The sequence below is a fragment of the Microcaecilia unicolor genome, chromosome 1, assembly GCF_901765095.1.
Source record: "Microcaecilia unicolor chromosome 1, aMicUni1.1, whole genome shotgun sequence".
Lineage (NCBI taxonomy): Eukaryota > Metazoa > Chordata > Amphibia > Gymnophiona > Siphonopidae > Microcaecilia > Microcaecilia unicolor.
Genome location: NC_044031.1, coordinates 510,151,081 through 510,167,331, shown reverse-complemented (window position 1 = coordinate 510,167,331; position 16,251 = coordinate 510,151,081). Strand labels below are relative to the sequence as shown.

Sequence of the window (16,251 nt, the reverse complement as noted above, 5' to 3'; positions counted from 1 at the left end):
GTGAATGTAGTTTACAGTGAAAGGGATCATGGTTGACCCTAGGCACTGCAGGCACCAGTTATCAGTATCTTAATGGATATGATCCTGTTGCACCAGGTGCACCGCTTTATGCCGCTGGGGACTTTTTTTCTGGGACATGTCATCTAGAAAGACTGCTAGAGTAAAATCAAATGACGATTTCAAAAAGTTTCCAGCTAGGAGCCTGAGGCTCACCGTCAAAACACTGAATGCAACAAATACAGGAAACTCAAAAATGCCTGAAAGCCTAACTTAAGGCACTACTGGGAATTGGTACTGCATGATAGCAACAGGAGTAGCAGGGGTAAACAAAACAAAAAATGAAAAAAAAACCTTACAAGTTGAAATTTAAGAACTATCACATCTTGATGTGAGATCCAGTAACATGTGACCAAATGGCTCTGCAGAAAGATAAAGACCAAGGAGGTCCCCGTACAACAGCAACAGGCAGGAAATAGCATGCATGTGCAATGAAGTGACTAAAAAACTTTTCTTCTTACTAAATGGGAGTAGCTTTATAGAATGTTATGTAGTGTCCAGTAATGTCATTCTATGCTGTGCAGGCTGGTTACTCTGCTTATCCTTAGAGAGCATACTAGAGAATGGCAACAAGTGAAAGGCCCAGTTTGAAAGAAGAAAGTGCATAAGGTTCCCTGGTCCTAAACTTGTTACAAGAAACCTCACACCATCCTCTCTATGTGTGGTGTTTTAAGAAGTGAAGCCCATTATAAACCATAAAGCTGTATTTCTCTGTTGATCACCCCACCCCTCACCTATCCACACCCATCCTGTTAGAATATCAATGATATGCTTTGATGTCCCCATGCATACCTCCGACCCACCCCCATCCTCCCACCCTGTCATTGTAATGCTTGAATGTTTTCACTTATATACACTGTCAGCCAGCACATTTGCTTATTTCCGATCTGAGGAAGAAGGGCAACCTTCGAAAGCTAATCAAGAAATGTATTAAGTTATGTCCAATAAAAAAGGTATCATCTTATTTTCTTTTCCATGTTTTATTTTGTTTGATTTCTATTGATAACAAGAAGTGAAGGAGTAATTATTGCTAAAGAATTTCTTCTGGTTTACTTGCAAGAAATGTGATTAAAGTAAGAGCACTTCACTTCTAATGAATTAGAATTTCTAATGTCACAGCTAAGGCAGCCAAACACACACTCCTTTCCCCAGCCAGCTACAGTCCTACTTGTGAACCAACCTGCAGGATGTGGACATTGGAAAAAAAAAAAAAACTATTTCTTTGTGGATTTCATACCATCTGTCATTTCTACCCTCCTCTTCATTCGATTCAATCTTTTCTGCTGCTCTCTAAGCAGTGCTTGCTGCTGTATCTCTAACGTCTGATCATCCTTCGGCGGATCAGGGAACATAAGCCTCACATCTTGCCGTGTTTCTGAATCTATATTGTAGATAAGGCATATATCAATCAATTTCTGACATTTTAGGTGACCTTTTCAATGTGTGCAAGTCATTAAGGAACTATTTACTAAATCAAATGGAGAAGGGGAGGGGGGATGAAATACTATTAAAATGCACTATTTACCACAATTTATTCTTATGGACCTCACAGCAAATAGCATGCTAACCATTAGTATTAACCCCCCTAGGTGCTTAACCAATATTAATGCATATTAGCTGTTAATGTGGAGCTCAAAAAAACAATTAACACATTATGGAACTTACTTCAGAAGTATGTTTTGTGTTTTAGACATGTATATTGCATACATGGCTAAATCATAATTTTACAAAGCCAGTGTTATATACATCTAAAATGCAAAAATGTACACCAGGCAAGGGCATGGTCTGGGTGTGTTTTGGGTGGGACTAGGGTGAACCTGAAAAATAACCCCCTCATGCTACATTTTACACTGTACACTTAGTGCACAAAATTGCACATACAGGTTATAGCATACCTACATACTTACAGTTATGCACATAACTTAATTGAATGGTTTCTGATCTTTAAACAAAATGATATTAGACAAACGTAAACACAACACATTTTTTAAAATCATTACTTCATTTATTTAAAGGAACAAAGTTATCTAACACCCATAGCGTTCATTTGAAAAAGTAACTGCCTCCTTAGTTAATCAACTGACCACATTTAACTGATAAGTAGATTCAGCTGATTGAACACAGGCAGGATTGATTACAGCCAGACCTGCTGAACCTAAATCCCACTATATATTGAACCTTACCATGAGAGTGAAATAGTCATAAGAATATAACATCATTATAATAGCCATACTGGGTCAGACCAATGGTCCATCTAGCCCAGTATCCTGCTTCCAACAGTGCCCAATCCAGAACCCCAATTAATAGCAACATTCCACACTACCAATCCTGGGGTAAGCAGTGGTTTCCCCATGTCCAACTCAATAGGAGACTATGGACCTTTCCTCCAAGAACTTATCCAAACCTTTTTTAAACCCAGATACGCTAACTGCTGTTACCACATCCTTCGGCAATGAGTTTTCTATTTGTTTTGAAAGTATTTCTATGTAATTTCATTGAGTTTCTCCTGGTCTTTGTACTTTTTGAAAAAGTGAAAAATCAATTCACTTTTACACATTCTATAACACTCCGGATTTTGTGGACCTCAATCATATCCCCCCCTCAGCTAAGAGTCCTAACCTCTTTAGCCTTTCCTTATATGGGAGGAGTTCCATCCCCTTTATCATTTTGGTCGCTCTCTGAACCTTTTCTAATTCCACTATATCTTCTTTGAGATATAGAAACCAGAATTGAATGCAATACTAGAGGTGAAGTCGCACCATGGAATGATACAGAGGCATTACAATATTCTTGGCCTTATTTTGCATCCCTTTCCTAATAATTCCTAGCATCCTGTCCACAAAGTTTCTACAAGAACACTATGCCATGATCAAGGGAAATTCCAGAATAGATGAGAAATAACACTGAAACTTATCAGTCTGGAAAGGGTTACAAAGCCATTTCTTAAAGCTCTGGGACTCCAATGAACCACAGTTAACAGCCACGAGATTCCAAGATGGCGTTGTGAATGGACGCACCTGTGTTAGCTCCTGGAAGTTGCTCTGTTTGTAGGTCCTCTACGGCACCTCTGTCGCCTCATTAAGCATGGGGAAACAGAGGGGAAAAGTGAAGGGACATCCCTCAGATCCTGTGACTTCTTCAGCGACGAGGCAGACAACTTTGCAATTTTTCAGACAGCAACCAGGTCCTCAGGGCTTTTCGACCCCCTCTGCAACTCTCGGCACTTCGGTGTCGATTGAGAATGGAAACGGGGCTTCCCTGAGCCCCGTGGAACGAGTTGCCCCACCCCAGCCTGGAGGGGAGATGCTGGCAGCTCTGACAGGGAAGGAAGCCGAAGGGGCTCAGCCCGACTTGTTTGAGGGAGTGTCTGCAGTAACGGAGGCTGAATCTCAACGCCGAGAACTATTGCTACAATCAGCTTCAAAGGTATTGCCTCAGGATATAGTTTCTAAACTTGCTTGTGTTGAAGATCAACCTCACCCTTCTCCAGCCATTAGTGGTGTGAATAGACCAGCAACTGTGACATTAGAGTCACTATGGGATATGGCTTACAGCATTCACACTTCTATGCAAACTAAAAGTGAATACTTCTGACATAAAGACTCTTTCTGAGGCTGCCCTGCTTCAGGCGCAAAAGACTGCACAGCAAACCTTAGATTTGGAGACTGTGAATATTAAAATTCAAGAAATGGGATCTGTAGAAACGGCTTTGGTTAAGGATAATAATTTCCTACATAAAAGATTGGAGTACCTAGAAAACCAGACTAGAAGATTAAACCTCAGGTTTCTTAATTTTCCCAAATCGCCTTATATTTTTTAACCATGTCCAAAGGGGAAATTAATGATTGATATTCTTGGAATGGGTAAGGACTCACTGCCTCCCCTTACTCGGGCTTATTACATCAGGAGTGGTGGAGTGGTGGAAGAAAATCCCCCGATAGCAGGGGAAGGAATGGATCTTACTTCTTTCCTTGAAAGTTCATTGGAGATAATTACTCAGAGGTTGACTCTGCTTGTTACTTTTGTGCTGGAGCCTGATAGGAATGCCGTATTAAGGCTTTCCTTGAGACACTTAGAAAATCTGGTTTTGGGCTCAAAAATTCGTATTTTTCCTGATCTCTCAAGGCCTACACAGATGAGACGGAGGGCCTTTTTGGAACTCCGCCCTAGGGTGGTGGCACTGGGAGCAACTTTCATATTACGTTTTCCTTGTTATTGTAATGTAATGCTTGAGGGTAAACAGTTTCAATTTGTAGACCCAAAACAGTTAAAACAATTTCTAGATGCTAGAGTGGAATTGAATGTTGTGTGCCCTCCCTAAATGCAGGCTGGGGTTTGAATCAGAGGTTGCAACCATTAGTTTTTAATTATTGCTATATGTTTTACTTTAAATTCTAAATTCTTGGATTCTAAAATTTCCTAAACTTGTGGACAGAAAGGCTGTTAATGATATTTCTCTTTATTTTTGCCTTTTGTATAAATGCCGATTGCATATTCACTTATTGTGATGATATATGGAAATATATGAATAAAGAAATAATTTAAAAAAAAAAAAAAACCCAGTTAACAGCCACTATCTCCAAATGGAAAAAACTTGGAATAGTGGTGAATCTTCACAGGAGTGGGCGACTTGTAATTAACTCCAAGGGTGCAGCAACAACTCATTTGGGAAGTCAGAAAATATCCCAGAATTTCAGCCAAAGAACTGCAAGCCTTTCTAGCCTCAGCTAAGATCAGTGTTCATGACACCATGATAAGAGAGAGACTAGGCAAAAATGGGATTCATTGGAGATTAGCAAGGCAAAACTGCTGTTATCCATGATTGTATCAATGCTAGTATTACATTTGCAAAAACACAACTGGAGGATCCCCAAGCCTTTTGAGATAACGTTCTATGGCCAGCCCAATCAAAATGGAAATCTTTTAACATAGGTCCCAGTCTCTGGTGTAAAGCAAGTATAGCATTCTACAGAAAGATAAGGTAAACATGGTGCTCATAGTATGATGATGTGGGGATGCTTTGCTGCCTCAGGACCTTGAAAATCTTGCCATTATTGAAAGAACCATGAATTCTTCACTGTACCAGAAAATTCTTAAAGAGAATATCCAGTCATCTGTCCACGAGTTGAAGCATAATTGAGTGTTGGATAACTGTTTCTTAAATAAATGAAGTAATAATTTAAAAACATATGTGTTTACTCAGGTTCCCTTTGTCTAATTTTACATTTTGGTTAAAGTTAAGAAACCATGGGTTTGTTGATGTGGAGGTAGGGGGAAGGGCTTTGGGAGTGGGTTAGGGGCTCCGTTATCTACGGAGCATGTATCTAATAGTACTGAGGGAATAGGTGGGGGATTAAGGTCGTACTGTTGTTGTACTAACGGGGAGAAGGGTGGAAGGGGGGTGTTGAAGTTTCATGGAAAGGGGGAATTACAAGGGGAGTTGTATTGCATTCAGATGTTTACTCATGTGTTGATATCTTCTAAGATGGGGGGGCGTTAAATGGTTTATCAGTTTGATGGCAAAAAGATATTAAGGTTCATTATTATGTATACTTACCTTTTTCACGTAAACGTGTTTTTTTTTTTTGGTGCTATTTGTGGTGTATCAATATTGGATTGTCATCAATAAAAACGTTGAAACAAAGTTAAGAAACCATTCAGTGTGACATATGCAATAACAGGGGAAATCGGGATGTGGGGATACATTACTATTTTACCTGATTTGAGTTATCTGGACAAACTGCACCCTGGAAACGCATCCAGGTAAATTTTATGTGGGGAATAATTTTTCTCAATATAATTTAGCTGATGAGCTTTAAAGGTTAGTTAGCAAGCCCTTTGAATATTACACTCTTGGGCTTTACAGATTTCTAGGAAGAGCACTCACCTCTGTATTTGAGCTCATTGAACTCACGGATGTTCTCTATGTTGACAGTGTCTGCATTTTTGGATAAAGGTCGTCTAACTGGGGCTTGCATCCGTAGTCTCGCCATATCAAACACATCCACTGCACTTTTCTCTCGCTTCCTGCCAAAACCAAAAATATGACCAAACCTTATACTGTTCCTTATTATAGTTTCTACTATCTAGATAAAATGTAATTTAAGCACAGATGTGCTCCAACAAAACAACAGTATAATAGATTTAGGGCAATGTTTGTGCAGTTGTTATTTCTGAAAAGCAAAGCTAGACATTAATACTTCAACCCTAGAGAATAAAGGGAAAGGGAAATGGGACTTGACATACCGCCTTTCTGAGGTTTTTGCAACTACATTCAAATAAAGGATCATAAGATGCTACATGTCTGACTAACCTATAAAAGCACTAAATCAAGTTCAGATATGATCTCAGTATGTACCAGCTCTTGATGTATTCGAAGTTTAATGCTCAGAGAATGGGCCAGTTACCTAGTAAATGACAGTATGTAAAGTGAAGTTACTTACCTGTAGCACGTATTCTCAGAGGACAGCAGGCTGATTGTTCTCACATGTGGATGACGTCCATGGCAGCCCCAGGTCCGGAAAATCTTCCTAGCAACAAAGCTTGATAGAGCCTTCGAGTGCGCGGGTGCACGCACCGCGCATCTTCCCGCCCGTCGCGCGAGAGTCCCACTTCAGTCAACTTATAAAGCAAAACCAAAGAAAAGGTGGGTGGGTTTGTGAGAACAATCAGCCTGCTGTCCTTGGAGAACACCTGCTACAGGTAAGTAACTTCGCTTTCTCCGAGGACAAGCAGGCTGCTTGTTCTCACATGTGGGATATCCCTAGCCCCCAGGCTCACTCAAAACAATAAACAGTGGTCAATTGGACCTCACAACGGTGAGGACATAACAGAGATTGACCTACGAAGAAACATCTAACCGAGTGCAGCCTGGAACAGACCAAAAATGGGCCTGGGGGGTGGAGTTGGATTCTAAACCCCGAACAGATTCTGAAGCACCGACTGCCCAAGCCGACTGTTGCGTCGGGTATCCTGCTGAAGGCAGTAATGAGATGTGAATGTGTGGACTGATGACCACGTCGCAGCCTTACAAATCTCTTCAATAGTGGCTGACTTCGAGTGGGCCACTGACGCTGCCATGGCTCTAACACTATGAGCCGTGACATGACCCTCAAGAGTCAGCTCAGCTTGGGTGTAAGTGAAGGAAATGCAATCTGCTAGCCAATTGGAAATGGTGCATTTCCCTACAGCCACTCCCCTTCTGTTGGGGTCGAAAGGAACAAACATTTGGGCAGACTGTCTGAAGGGGCTTGTCCGCTCCACATAGAATGCCAATGCTCTCTTGCAGTCCAATGTGTGCAACTGACATTTCAGCAGGGCGGGTATGAGGACGGGGAAAAATGTTGGCAAGACAATTGACTGGTTCAGATGGAACTCCGACACCACATTTGGAAAGAACTTAGGGTGAATGCGGAGGACTACTCTGTTACGATGAAATTTAGGATAGGGAGCATGGGCTACCAAGGCTTGGAGCTCACTGACTCTATGAGCGGAAGTAACAGCCACCAAGAAAATGACCTTCCAGGTCAAATACTTCAGACGGCAGGAATTCAGTGCTCCAAAAGGAGGTTTCGACAGCTGGGTGAGAACGACGTTGAGATCCCATGACACCATAGGAGGTTTGACAGGGGGCTTTGACAAAAGCAAACCTCTCATGAATCGAACTAAAGGCTGTCCAGAGATAGGCTTACCCTCCACATGATAATGATAAGCACTAATAGCACTAAGATGAACTCTTACGGAGTTGGTCTTGAGACCAGACTCTGACAAGTGCAGAAGGTATTCAAGCAGGGTCTGTGTAGGACAAGAACGAGGATCTTGGGCCTTGCTATCACACCAGACGGCAAACCTCCTCCATTTAAAAGAGTAACACCTCTTTGTGGAATCTTTCCTGGAAGCAAGCAAGACTCGGGAGACACCCTCTGAAAGACCCAAGGAAGTGAAATCTATGCTCTCAACATCCAGGCCGTGAGAGCCAGAGACCGGAGGCTGGGATGAAGGTCGGAAAACACTCCAATCTCCACGGTTCTTCGGAGGATAACTCCAGAAGAAGAGGGAACCAAATCTGACGCAGCCAGAAAGAAGCAATCAGAATCATGGTTCCGCAATCTTGCTTGAGTTTCAGCAAAGTCTTCCCCACCAGAGGTATGGGAGGATATGCATACAGAAGGCCCCTCCCCCAATGAAGGAGAAAGGCATCTGACGCTAGTCTGTTGTGGGCCTGAAGCCTGGAACAGAACTGAGGGACCTTGTGATTGGTCTGAGTGGCAAAAAGATCTACCGAGGGGGTGCCCCACTCTCGGAAGATCTTGCGAACCACGCCCGAGTTGAGCGACCACTCGTGAGGTTGCATTATCCTGCTTAACCTGTCGGCCAGACTGTTTTTTACGCCTGCCAGATACGTGGCTTGGAGAAACATGCCGTGACGGCGAGCCCAAAGCCACATCTGGACGGCTTCCCGACACATGGGGCAAGATCCGGTGCCCCCTTGCTTGCTGACATAGTACATGGCAACCTGGTTGTCTGTCTGAATTTGAATAATTTGATTGGACAGCCGATCTCGGAAAGCCTTTAGAGCGTTCCAGATCGCTCGCAACTCTAGGAGATTAATCTGAAGACCTGTTTCCTGGAGGCACCAAAGTCCTTGAGTGTGAAGCCCATCTACATGGGCTCCCCACCCCAGGAGAGATGCATCTGTTGTCAGCACTTTTTATGGCTGAGGAATTTGAAAGGGACGTCCCAAGGTCAAATTGGATCGAATTGTCCACCATAGCAGGGAATTGTGAAAAGCCGTGGACAGATCCTCTGCAGCTTGATACCACTGGGAAGCTAGGGTCCACTGAGCTGATCTCATGTAAAGACGGGCCATGGGAGTCACATGAACTGTGCATGCCACATGGCCCAGGAGCATCAACATCTGCCGAGCAGTGATTTGCTGAGACGCTCTGGCCAAGGAAACCAGCGACAGAAGATTGTCTGCCCTCACTTCGGGGAGGTAGGCATGAGCCGTCTGCGAGTCCAGCAGGGCTCCTATGAATTCTAGTCTCTGAACTGGAAGAAGGTGGGACTTTGGGTAATTTATGAGAAACCCCAGTATCTCCAAGAGTTGAATAGTCACCTGCATGGACTGTAGAGCTCCGGCCTCCGAGGTTTTCTTCACCAGCCAATCGTTGAGATAAGGGAACACATGCACTCCCAGCCTGCGTAGCAATGCTGCAATGACCGCCAGACTTTTGGTGAACACCTGGGGCGCAGAGGCGAGCCCAAAGGGCAGCACACAATACTGAAAGTGCTGTGTTCCCAGACGGAATCGAAGATACTGCCTGTGAGCTGGCAGTATCGGGATGTGTGTATAAGCATCCATTGAGAGCATAGCCAGTCGTTTTTCTGAATCATGGGAAGAAGGGTGCCCAGGGAAAGCATCCTGAACTTTTCTCGGATCAGATATTTGTTCAGGGCCCTTAGGTCTAGGATGGGACGCATCCCCCGTTTTCTTTTGCACAAGGAAGTACATGGAATAGAATCCCAGCCCTTCTTGCCCCGGTGGCACGGGCTCGACCGCATTGGCACCGAGACGAGCAGAGAGTTCCTCTGCAAGTACCTGCCTGTGCTGGAAGCTGAAGAACTGAGCTCCCGGTGGGCAATTTGTAGGTTTGGAGATCAAATTGAGAGTCTCCTAGCCGGACTATTTGGAGAACCCACCGATCGGAGGTTATAAGAGGCCACCTTTGGTGAAAATATGCTAACCTTCCCCCGACTGGTAGATCGTCCGGCACGGACACTTTTATTGCGGCTATACTCGCCTGTAGCCAGTCAAAAGCCCGTCCCTTGCTTTTGCTGGGGAGCTGTAGGGGCCTGTCAAGGCGCACGCTGTTGAGGTGAACGAGCGTGCTGGGGTTGAGCCTGAGCAGGCTGTTGGGAAGGTGGATTGTACCTACGCTTATTATAAGTATAGCGAGCATTCCTCCTTCCCCCGTAAAAACGTCTACCTGATGAGGTAGATGCTGAAGGTGCCCGGTGGGAGAGTTTGTCGAGTGCAGTTTACCGCTGGTGGAGCTGCTCTACCACCTGCTCGACTTTTTCGCTGAAAATATTAGCCCCACGTAAAGAAACATCCGCAAGCCGTTGCTGGACTCGATTGTCCAGGTCAGAGGCACGCAGCCATGAGAGTCTGTGCATCACTATACCTTGAGCAGCGGCCCTGGATGCCACATCAAAAGAGTCGTAAGCACCCCTGGACAGGAATTTACGACACGCCTTCAGCTGCCTGACCACCTCCTGAAAAGGCTTGGCCTGCTCCGAAGGGAGCTGACTGACCAAGTCCGCCAGTTGCTTCACATTATTCTGCAAGTGGACACTCGTGTAGAGCTGGTATGACTGAATCTTGGACACGAACATAAAGGAGGGATAGGCCTTCCTCCCAAAACAATCCAGAGTTTGAGATTCCCGCCCCGGGGGCGCCGAGGCATAGTCTCTAGAACTCTTGGCTCTCTTGAGAGCGGAATCCACAACTGCAGAGTCGTGAGGTAACTGGGACTTCATCAACTCAGGTTCTCCATGGATCCGATACTGGGACTCCGCTTTCTTAGGGATGGTGGGATTAGATAATGGTTTCATCCAGTTCCTGAGCAATGTCTGCTTGAGGACATTATGCAGAGGAACAGTGGAGGACTCCTTAGGTGGCTAAGGATAGTCCAGGACCTCGAACATCTCAGCCTGGGCTCATCCTCAAATACCACAGGGAAGGGAATGGCTGTAGACATTTCTCGCACAAAGGAAGAGAAAGACAGACGCTCCGGGGGAGAAAGCTTTCTCTCTGGCGAAGGAGTAGGGTCAGAGGGAAGACCACAAGAATCCTCAGAAGAGAAATATCTTGGGTCCTCCTCTGCTTCCCACGAGGCCTCTCCCTCGGTGTCGGACGTGAGTTCTCTAATTGCAGTCCGAAGCCGGGCCCGTCTCGACGCCAAGGAACTATGACGTCGATGGCGATGTCGAGAAGTCGACTCCCGTGCCGGCGGCGATGAAGCTCCCTCCATCGATGTCGATGGGGAGTCAACTTGGGTGGCAGTTGAGGCCGACACCGACGTCGGAGACCTCACCACAGGCGGGGAGCCAGCCGCCGCATCTATCAACTGTACCGTGGGCGCAAGCACCCCCGGTACCGGAACAGACGGTCGCAGCAGCCCTTCCAGAATCCCTAGAAGAATGGCTCGGAGGCGCTCGTAAGAGTGTCTGTCGAGAAAGGCTGTGGAATCGGTGCAGGAATCGAAGCCAGAATCTGCTGAGGAGGCGGTACCGAGCTGTCCGGAGACCGGTGCATCAACACCTCTTGAATGGAGGGTGAGCGGTCCTCCTGGCATTGACGCTTCAGGGGTGTCAAATCCCTCGACACCCCGGGGCTCTCGGTACCGTGATGAGGAGACCAATGACGGTGCTTCTTCGCCTTCACTCGAGGCACGTCACCAGTACCCCTCAGTACAGACGAGGAGGACGTGGAATCCACACGCCTCCTCGGGGTCGGGTCCGAAAGAGGTCGGTCCCGATGGGCCTGCACCCACTCGATGGCTCACTGCTGCCAGCGCGTGATGGTCTCTGGACAGCCATTACCTGCGCTCCTGACATTGATGCACTCTCTGGTGCCGACATTGAGACCGCCGACGACCTCGGTACTGCTGTCGACGTCGAAGTACCGGGCAAAGCTCCAGACGTTCCCGCTGAGCTTGTCTTGACGCCTGTGTCCGCTTTTTAAGCCACAACTTACATGCATCGGGGCGATGCTCGGCCCCAAGGCACTGAATACACCACACATGTGGGTCAGTGCCTGAGATTGCCTGGTTGCACAAAGTGCACTTCTTGAAGCCGCTGGCGATCCTCGATGTCATCGACGGAAAAATAGTGGCGGCGAAATCAAAACTCGCGATGGTGCCAAAAGAAGGGCACAAAAAGGAAGAAAACCCGTACGGGCAGCCAAAAAGGCCGCACACGCAAACGAAAGGAAACTTATAGGGACAAACTAAGAAATAAAGGAAAGTTTTTTGTTTCTTTTTTTAAAGGAGGAACAGCTCAAATGTGAGCTGACACGAACAAACACGAAGAAAAACTCGGTGAAAAACCCGCCGAAGTGAAGGCTCTTCTCTGGGGCAACAGAGCAACCGTAAAACAGCCGCTCTAACCGCGGAAAAAAGAAGACTGAAGCGGGACTCTCGTGCGATGGGCGGGAAGATGGCCGCGCATCACGCGCTCGAAGGCTCTAGCAAGCTTTGTGCTAGGAAGATTTTCTGGAACTGGGGCTGCCGTGGATGTCACCCATATGTGAGAACAAGCAGCCTGCTTGTCCTCGGAGAATGACTAATTGGCCTACTGCATTCTCTTCCCCCTCTCCATTTACCACACTGGGCAGATGAATATGTATATCCCTATACTTAAGCCTGACCTATCAGCTTTGCTCTCACCACTGCCCTCAATGTGTGTCCCAGGCATGTACATTGATGTTAGCCACTCCCTGTAGCCATGGCACTGATATTAGGCTTGTAACTACAGTCATGCCCAGGGGTCAGACCTCAATGGGTGGGGGGGGGGCCAGATCCCAAGGTGGAGTGGGGGGAGATTTTGGCCACCTCCCGCCGCCACTCCACCCCCCCCCCCCCCCGGCCGCTACTGCCTCCCCCCCCACCACCGTCCTCCTGACGCCTCCTCCCTCGCCACTGCAAAGGTACCTTGGCTGGTGGATGTCCCCAACCCCCACCAACTAAAGTGTTTGTCCTGCACTGGTCTCACACTGCCTGGCGCCCTCTCCTGTTTTCAGTTGCTGTGCACGCTCGTTTTAATTAAATATCCACTACCGATGCCCCCAAGGTACTTTCTGACAATACTCACAGCAGGCCTCGAAAATCCACAACATACGTGGAAATTACCCTACCAGAGTATTTTCTCCACTGTAGCCTTGTCCTTTCAAGGGCCAATTCATATGCCACAACCGAGCTGGGTCTAACATCACCACTGATCCCTGCAGAAGCAGATTCTCCAATATCAGAAGGCAAAGTGGAGACCCATCAAACAGGTGAACCAAGTCTTTGCACCTTGGTCTTCTTGGTCAATCTGGCATCACTAACACTACCAGCTCTGGGTGTCCACTATGCGTTGAACTGTCCTGCTTAGCAAAGGCCAAGGAGGAAACACATATAGAAAGCTGTTGAAGGGCCATGGCTGAACCTAGACATCTATGCCTTCTGCTCCTCTGTCCGTTCTGCAACTGAAAAACCATGGAGCCGTGGCACTGGATACTGACACCAAGGTCCATGACCAGTTTGGCCTCAACACTGCACTATCACTGTAAAGGCTTCCAATTTCAAGCTCCACTCCCTCGGATCTGACCAATTTCTGCTGAAAAAGTTTGCTTACATGTTGTCTACTCCGGTTAAGTGTGTGGTGGAAAGATCCTGGAGATACTATTCCTCCCTGACCATCAACAGTGCCACTTCCTCTACCCCCTTCCAATTCTTGGTGCCTTTCCTGTCAGTTAACATATGTCACTACTGTCACAGACAGGATTTGCACTGCATGGCCTTTGTAGGGGTGACCTGAAAGTCAGAGACAAATGAATTCCCCCTAGTCTCTAGTCTATTGTTTACTTCAGTAAACAACTCAGTCCTCGGAGCACTCCCACCTAGTTGGGGTTTTCAGGATATCCCCACTGAATACTGGCTCTCTTCTCCGGTCCAGGTGCCCTGTGCCTCTTGACTCCAAACTTGAAAAAAGATCTTTCTATGCTTAGAGGACTCCCTTGCTTTCCTCGTCTCCCAACTTGCCAAAAGATGCACCTGATACCTCCAGTGCCAATAGCCCTAAATCATAGTATTTTATTACAGCGTTTGTGGGATATAGATCTGAGGGGAAAGGTTCATGAGTGATTTTCATCTTATTTTGAGAATTGCAGGATGGTAGTAAAATGGACTATAATATATCTGAGGTACATTTTCTGAATGTGGGTTTACAAAGGGGTCTGCCCTATCAGCTATACTGTTTAACCTGTTTTTTTAACCTTTATGTGATGTGTTAAGAGGTTTGGAGGTTGCTTTTAGGGTTTACGCAGATGACGTTCAGTTTTTCTTCTTGGTTGATGATTTTGTAACTGGTTATCTAAAATTACAGCTATGAATGGATGTTAACTCAATTTTGGATGAACAACAGATAGGCTTTAAATTTTGCAAAGACTGAAATTATGCTTGTTAGTCGGGAGGTTTGTAGTCAGGTTGACTCAGTACAACTCCAGGGTTTTCTTGTTCCTATTACACATCAGATTGCAAGTCTTGAAGTTGTATCGGATGCACAGTTGAATTTTAAGGCATAGGTAGCAAAGGTAGTTCAAAACAGTTACATGTTCTAAGCAAAATTAAACCTATGATTCCTCAATCTGATTTTTGGATAGTGATTCAGAGTCTAACTTTGTCTAGATTGGAATATTGTAATAGTCTTTACTTGGGTTTCTTTCAATCTTATTGTAAAGCATTACAGGTTGTGCTTTATGGTTGATTGTGGGACCACAACATAGTGACCATGTTACATTTTCTTTGAAGTCTTTGAAGCCTGTAAGATTCAAGATAATGTTTATAGTACTGATGATTTTCTTTTTTTAAACTTTGACCACTAGTGTTCCTGAACATTTGAAGGATACTCGGAAGCTCTATGAACCAGCTTGCTCCCTGAGATTGACAGAACTTGGATATTGGTGGAGCCTTCTTTAGTGAAGTTTCGATATGTTGATATTTGTGATGGTGTTTTCTCCTTGGCTTGTCCGGGCCTATGAAATAAACTCCCTCAAAGTATTTGGAAGTTAACATCTGTTACTGAATTTAAGAGGAGGTTAAAAACCCTTATGTTTGTTCAAGTTTTTATGGAGTAAGAAGAGTAGGGACTGGTTCCATGATGCTCCTATATTAAAATCTGTAAAAAGGATTTATTATTTTGATTTTTGTTTTAGATTTGATATATGATTTGTAATATGGTTGTTTTTTGTTATGTTTTATTTATTTTATTATGTGTGGGGGGTTTTTGTTCCTCGCCTAGTTAGCAGGTGGGTTATAAATTACATAAATAAATCAATCTCCATCTTATTGACTTCCTGGAGGATTCCCCATCTTGCTTTGTGACCAGCAAAGAGGGAAGAGGAAGTAGGAGCAGAAAAGAGACTGGAAAGAGCTACCTGTTGCTGTGGCAGCCCCCTTTGTATTTCAGCCTAGCTACCGCTTTCTCCTGTCCACATGAGCCACTGCTGCCTCCTGGCCCTGTGCTGAATTCTGAACAAGCGCAGAGCTCTGCATAGGAGACAAATTCTGCACAAACTCTACATTGTGCATAATACCCACATGAATGATTGCTGGAGGGAAGATATGAGGTTGAGTTTGGGCTATCAAGCTTTGGGAGTGTTGAATTAATACTTACTTGCTCTGTGTAACTGGAGAGGATTCGTCCTCCCTATCCACTTCTAATAATCGACCCTCTAAACGGCGCTGCTCGCTTCTGAGTTGTTTCCTCAACTCTGCTAGCTCGCTGATCACACTTTTCCTCTCCTCTAAAATATATCAAAGATGCAGGTCAGAATCAAGGATAGGTTAAAAGAACTTGACTTTAGAACATGCAAACCACAACTTGTGCTTGAAGCTAGCATTAGTTAAAATAAAAAGTCATAATTCAAAATATGCAAAACTCTACATCTTGAGCTTCTATTTAATTTCCAGGGAAATTACATTTGTCTTTTCTGAATTTTCTAGCCACTTCCATCCACCATAGATTTAAGTTAATTATGTTGCCTTTGTGCTGCATGTCATTAAAGGTCTATTCCAGTGCCTGGTAGTCTACTTTTCCATAATTCAAAAGAGATCACATAATTTCACCAATAGGTGATCTCCTAAACCAAAGTGCTCACCAGGATTTTCAAAACAATATACTGGCAAAAAAATAAGAAAAGAACTGGGATGACCCACAGAAAGTAAAAAAAAACATGTACGTAAGTATTGCCATGCCGGGACAGGCCAAACCTGTTATAACCTAGTTATATGTTTATACTCTACTTACATAAGAACATAAGTGTTGCCATACGGGACAGACCAAATGTCCATCAAGCCCAGCATCCTGTTTCCAACAGTGGCCAATCCAGGTCACAAATACCTGGCAAGATACCAAAAAAGTACAAAA

General features: G+C 45.1%; 1 protein-coding gene across 3 annotated transcripts in view; it reads right to left on the bottom strand.

Annotated features, from left to right (window-relative positions):
- CSPP1 (centrosome and spindle pole associated protein 1) overlaps nucleotides 1-16,251 on the bottom strand; it is a 370,862-nt gene that overhangs the window by 42,605 nt on the left and 312,006 nt on the right. For all 3 annotated transcript variants that reach the window (XM_030215269.1, XM_030215277.1, XM_030215287.1), the window contains 3 exons: nucleotides 15,499-15,628; nucleotides 5,945-6,084; nucleotides 1,295-1,438 (listed from right to left, as the gene is read on the bottom strand). In XM_030215269.1, the coding sequence (XP_030071129.1) occupies nucleotides 1,295-1,438; nucleotides 5,945-6,084; nucleotides 15,499-15,628 (414 nt within the window). The remainder of the gene's footprint in view (nucleotides 1-1,294; nucleotides 1,439-5,944; nucleotides 6,085-15,498; nucleotides 15,629-16,251) is intronic.